Genomic DNA, 6,633 nt, shown 5'->3' on the forward strand with positions numbered 1-6,633 from the left:
CCAAAGAGTTTCTGGTTCTTGCTGGGTGTGGTGCTTCATGCCTGTAATCCTAGCAACTCAGGAGGTGGAGGCAGGTGATTTGCAAGTTTGAGTCCAGATTCAGCAGCTTAGTGAGATGCTGTCTCAAAATAAAAAATAAAAAGGGCTGGGGATGTAGCTTAGCGGTAAAGTGCCACTGGGTTCAATCCATGGTACCAAAAAAATTAATAAAATTGAAACAGGGCCTGCTGGACTCCACAGCATACTTTTCCTGGATTATTATGGTTCTGAATAAAGCTCAAGACCAATGCCCAGTCTATTTTCTGAAGGATAAGGGTTTCTATTCCATGGCAGGTGTCAGGAGTCAGAAAAACATGGGGCTTCTGGGCATGGTGGCACACAGTTGTAATCCCAGGAGCTCAGGAGGCTGAGGCAGGAGGATCAAAATTCAAAGCCAGCCTCAGCAACTTAGTGAGGCCCTAAGCAACTCAGTGAAACCCTCTCTCTAAATATAATATAAAAAAGGGCTGGGGAGTGTGGTTCAATGGTTAAGCACCCCTGGGTTCAATCCCTGGTACCAAAAAAAGAAAAGAAAGACATGAACTGAGGAAGATTCTATAACCTCCAGGACAGTGGGATTGAGCCTAAACCTAGGGGAGTTCTAAAAGAAGCTAGTCATATAAACTCCATGATCTACATAAGGAAAACAGGAATACTGGAAACTTATAGCCATATTAAGCTCATAGACAGGTCAGACCAACTTTTCACCAACTTTATGAATATTTATCAGATTGTCACATCAGGGAGGCTACAAACTCTTTTTTGAGAGAGAGAGAGAGAATTTTTTAATATTTATTTTTTAGTTTTCGGTGGACACAACATCTTTATTTTATTTTTATGTGGTGCTGAGGATCGAACCCAGCGCCCTGCACATGCCAGGTGAGCATGCTACTGCTTGAGCCACATCTCCAGCCCCAAACTCTCAAAGTCTTCTAGGATGGTCTTGTGGGAAAATGGGTGAAACGTGAGGCAGCTTGGTACATACCATGTTTCTTCTTGTCTTTGGATCATTGCCATGATGTATCTTTTGCCTGGACCACCCTCTCCTCCCCTTGTTTGATTTTTTTTTCTTTTGTGATGCTGGGGATTGAACCCAGGGCTTTGTGCATGCCAGGCAAGCACTCTACCAAATGAGCTACATTCCCAGCCCATCTTCCCCTTGTTAATCAACTAGAAGACTCCTACTCATCATTTAAGATTCATTTCCTATGCAATTTCTACTAAGAAATCTTCCTGGCCTCCTGAGATGGGCTGCATGTTCCTTAGGGGGTTTTATAGTCTACTATGCCCACCACTGTACTGATCATACTGCCCTGAAATTATGGTGCTGTATCTGGGAATACACCCTGGTTCATTTCTGTGTCTGATGTACAGCAGAAGGCCAAAACATAGAGGTAAAATTTTGCTCAACTGAACTGGTTAAACCTAGTCTGCTAAAGACTAATGCTGGCATGAAGAAAGAGGTCTCTACTAGCATGCCACAAGGTTCTGTTTGTATTGACGATATTCTGATGAAATTAGCAGGTGACAAAAAATGTGAGGATGGGGCATAGGGCAACAGAACTAGTATCTAGTCATGCACAGGCAGTAACAGTGAAGCCAGGCTAGTTCCCAAGGGGTTAGGGGAAAAGTCAGGGCTAGAACTCCAGAGACCATTACCACCTGGACAATGGATAAAAGTCCTTTTTGTCCAAAACTTAGTATTCATCATTATGACAGCACTTATCTATCTAGCAGAGATTTATCAGCTTCTTCACTGTTCCCTCCTCTCAAGTACCATAGATAAAGTCTAACATGGTTCATGATCCCTTGGCTTGAGAACCAAGAAACAGTTCCTCAGAGGACAAAAGAAAGGAGAATGCTAGCTAGGATCCCTATGCCATCTGGGGCTTTGGCTTCCACTGAGTAATAGGCAGGTACAATACAAGAGTTTGAGGGCTGGTTGAGACAGAGGCAGGCCTGCTTTCAGGAGCCCTAGATTGTAGGGCCAGTCATAGAGAACATGGGGCTTTTTGATCATATTACCAAGTGAGATCTTGATTCCCAAAATAACCCAGAAGCTATCCTCACTCCTTTTCCCCGGCCCCCAACCTTGTAAACTATGGTATCCAAGCTCCTTAGGAAGTCCTTCAGGCCTAGCCTACTTCCCAAAGCAATATTCATTCTCATATATATTCTCATTCATTCTCTCTCTCCTCTCTCTCTCTCTCCTTCACATTAATTAATAAAGTCATTCACTCATTCATTCATTCAGTTTATTCCACAAATATTTATTGTCTACTAAATATTACGATGCACTCTTCTTGGCACTGGGGATACAGCAGCGAACAAAACAGAAGTCCCTGCTTTGTGGAGCTTACAGTCTATGGGGAAGAGACAAACATACTCACAATAAATAAACATAAAGTATATCAGGTGGTGATCAGTGCTTCATAGAAAGATATAACAAAGTATGTAAGGAGAAAGAAAATGGAGGTGAATGGGGCTGTTTTATATATATTGATCAGGAAATACTTCTCTAGGGAGGTGACATTTGAATATAATGGAAATACTTGGGCAAGTCATCAGATTATTTGGGAGGAGGGGTGTTCTAGGCAGTGAGAATAGCAAGCACAAGGGCCATACAGAGGGAGGTTACCTAGCATGCTTGAGGAGCAGAAAGAAGACAAGTGTGGCTGAAGAAGAATGAGTGATGAGGAGAGTGACAAGAGATGAAGTCAGAGAGGTAAGGGGAACCAGATTGTGTAGGAACACTTGGGCTATGGTAAGGGCTGTGGCTCTTGTTCTGAGGGAGGGGAGGTGGAATCCACAGGAGAATTTCAAGCAGAAAAGGGACATGTCTGATTTGGATTTTAAAAATAATTCAGAGAAGAATTTCTAAAAGGTACTAAAACTTAAAGCAAAAGAAAACAAAATATTAGCTCCTAGGAAAACAAAAAGGTATACGACACAGAATGCGTAATCAGAATGTATTATGTGGTTTAGACACGAACAACATTTACAGTACTACACTCATGCAAACAGTGACTACTAGTTGAATGAAAATTGTATAAAATATTTGAAGAAGTAACAGATGTAATCACAAAGGTGAACAAACAACAAGAGACTACAAGGGATGACTAAGCAATTACAAAGTAAAGTATATGGATCTTGTACAAATTAAAATATAATTTTTGAAATAAAATCTCAATGGAAAGATTGAATAGCAGATTAGACACAGCAGAAGAGAAAAATCTAAAGGATATATCTGAAGAAATTGCCCAAAATTAAGTACAAGAAGACAGAAAATATTGAAGAGACGTTATGAGATATGGAAGATAGATTGGAGGTCCAAAATATGAATGGCTAGATTGTGAGAAATAAAAAATAGAATGAAAGAGAGACAACATTTGAAGAGATAATGATTGAGAATCTCCCAGAAACTATAAAAAACATGAATATACTGAGCCATGAAACACATTTCCAAAGTATGTATAATACATGAAAAGAAATGTATGCCTAAATATGTTTAGATGACTGATAGTGTGCTAGTGTGCTTCTTTTTCTTCTTCTTTTTTTTTTTTTTTTTGCAGTGCTGGAGATAAAGCTCAGGGTCTTGCACATTCTAGGCAAGTGCTCTACCACTGAGATACATTCCTAGCTCAACAGTGTACTTCTTAACAGCAACAAAGAAGACTTTTCAAACCTAAAAGAGGACGAGATCATATTCTCTCCAAGTACTGTAAAAAACTATCTTTTAAGAATGAAAATAAACTAAAGTCATTTACATATAACAAATATTTGGAGAATTTAACACCAAGAGACTTGTGCTAAAAGAACATTTAAATTCTATTCATAATGAAAGAAAATGATTCTAGAAGGATGGTCTGAGATGTAAGAATGGATGCATGTAAGTCCAAACAAATACTGTCTATGTAATATAATACTGAGGATGACGACGTACAATCGTGAGGTTAGGACAAAAAAAAGAAGAAACTGACATATTTGCAAATAATGGTATGTAGTCAGAAGGGTAATGACTAAAATTGAAGGTTTCTAAGTTTCCTGCATTCTTCAAGAGGGGATTAAAATACTGTTCAACTTTAAAAGAAGTTTAAGTTAAACACACATGGTAAAATTTCAAGGATAACCACAGAAGTAGAAAAAGAGAGGGGAAAATATAGTAAGAAAACAAATCTTAGAACCAAAAGGTGAGAAAAGAGAAAATGAAGCATGCAAAAAGCAGTGATAGGGAATGGGGATGTACCTCAGTGGTGGAGTGCTTGCCTGGTATGTGTGAGACTCTGGGTTTGTCTCCCAGCACCGCAAAAATAAAGAAATTAATTGATTCATTTAAAAAATAACAATTAAAGAAAGTGGTGGTAGAAAACAGAAATAAGAAAGTGTGATGGTAGAAACAAATTCAATTAAAAGACAGAGGTAATAATTTTGATTTTTAAAAAATGTCCAGCTATATGTAGTTTCCAAGAGCTATAATTAAAACATAAAGACACAAAAATGCTCCACACTAAAAGGATAGAAGATTATATGCCACACAAATCCTAACAAGACGAAATGTTTGTGCTGCTACATTAATACAAGATTAAGTAGACTCTGAGGAAAAATGCATTATTAGGAATAGAGAGGGGTGTTACATATTTACCAGAAATATATAACAATTATTAATTTGTATATTCCTAATAAAATACATAAGCCACAAAAAAGAGAGAGAACCACAAGGAGAAATTGACAAATCCACCATCATCATTCAATACTAACATGCCTTTTTCAATTACTAATCGATCATGACCAAAGGGATCAGTTTAGAAAAATAATACTTGAACGACATAGTTAACAAACTTGATAATAGACATATGTAGAACTCTGTATTCAACAATTGGAGAACACACATTCTTTTAAAGCACACAGGAAACAATAAAAACTGTTGATTGCATACTTGTTTAAGTCATAAAACAAGTCTCAATAAATTTCAAAGTGTTGTTAGCACACAGACCACATCATCTGATCATAAAGCAATTAAGAGACATTTCAATAACAAAGAGGTAAAATTTTAAATCTCCAAACATTTAAGGAATTTAAAAACACACTTCTATAGCTCGTGGATCAAAGAAGTAACGGTGATGGAAATGTTCATGTACTCAGAACTGAACAGAAATGAAAATACTACATATCTGAACTTGTAGAAAAACAGTTTTTGGAGGGAAATTCACATCCTTAAATGCACAAATTAGTAAACAAGAAAGATTGAAAATTAATGAGCTCAAATGTGCAATTTAAGAAATCAGAAAAAGAATAACAGAATAAACCCAAAAAATGTGGAAGGAAGGAGATCAAAAAAGATAAGAGCAGAAATTAAAGAAATAGAAAACAAAGATACAATAGAGAGAAGCAACAAAGCCAAAAGCTGGTTCTTTGAAAATACTAATAAAATAGACAAACCTCTGGTGAGATTGATCAAGAAAAAAAGTGAGAAGGCACAAATAACCAATATTAGCAATGAAAAAGGAGACATAGCTACAGATTATATACAGAGAATTAAAAAAAATAAAGGAACCGTGTGCTAATGAATTCAAAAACGTAGACAAAAATGGACAAATTCCTAGGAAACTATTTTACCAAAATTGACTCAAGAAGAAAAAGAAATTCTCAACAGTCCTATAACTACTTAAGAAACTGAAGCAGTATATTAAAACTCTTTCATACCAAAAGAACAAAAACAGCAGGCAGAATTTTCCAGTTGGTTTATGGATTACAGGCTGGTAAAGAGATACTGGTTCCCTCAGCCCTAGAGGTAGCCAGGTAGGACCTGAGGCAGTGCAGACCCTAGGAAGACCACCTCTCTGGAGATCCTAGCCTTCTCTGGAGATCCTTAGAGAGTGGCCCTTAGTGAAGTGGGGTCTGACAAATCCCTCTGCAGTCCCTGCAGGTGGTAAGCACAAATAAGCAACATCCAGCTTTCAGTTACTGCTCTGTGGTAAATGTGCTAAGCAGGGCCAAGGAGGTGATCTATCACTTGGACAGCCTCTTCAGTAGCCAGCTTCTGAAGTCTTCTGCTCATTTGAGGACAAGGGACATGTGGAGCTGCTGGAGGAGTCTGTGTTGCAGTTTCCAAGAAGCACCATGCAGAGCCCAAGTTGTGACTGGTTAGGATGGGGCTGGGTGCGGGGTGGCCAAGCAGGGGCTTCTGGAGGGTGTAGCTCCAGGTAGAAGCCCTGAAACTCTGTCTTCCCGAATATCAGATACTTCTATCCGTTTGTTGCCCTTCTAATGATGTCCAAGCTAGCTGCAGGGTGATGATTCTAATAATGATGCATGTTCTGCAAATAAGAGCTTCATCATTATTTTGCAATAGTTAAATAAGAGAGAGATCAACTGGCTTTGAAATCTACTCATATTATCATAAGAAAATTTAACAATATATATATATATATCAGTGAAAAAGAAAAGCTGTTACATATAATTTCAACTGTTAAACACCTTTGAACACTTTAAAAAATGGTGTTAAATATTTTAACACCTACTGGTACAAAAAAGATTTTTTGTTGTTGTTGTTGATGATGATTATGTGTTCTTCAAATTCTGAACAGTCGTTAC

At 37.8% G+C, this 6,633-nt stretch overlaps 1 protein-coding gene across 1 annotated transcript; it reads right to left on the bottom strand.

Annotated features, from left to right (window-relative positions):
- Nucleotides 1–2,288: 2,288 nt before the first annotated feature.
- On the bottom strand, nucleotides 2,289–6,627 carry Kantr (KANTR integral membrane protein). Its single transcript, XM_078034762.1, has one exon. It carries the CDS (start codon nucleotides 5,549–5,551, stop codon nucleotides 5,321–5,323), a length of 231 nt encoding a protein of 76 aa, XP_077890888.1. The 5' UTR covers nucleotides 5,552–6,627; the 3' UTR covers nucleotides 2,289–5,320.
- Nucleotides 6,628–6,633: the final 6 nt, after the last annotated feature.

Source organism: Ictidomys tridecemlineatus, chromosome X, assembly GCF_052094955.1.
Source record: "Ictidomys tridecemlineatus isolate mIctTri1 chromosome X, mIctTri1.hap1, whole genome shotgun sequence".
Lineage (NCBI taxonomy): Eukaryota > Metazoa > Chordata > Mammalia > Rodentia > Sciuridae > Ictidomys > Ictidomys tridecemlineatus.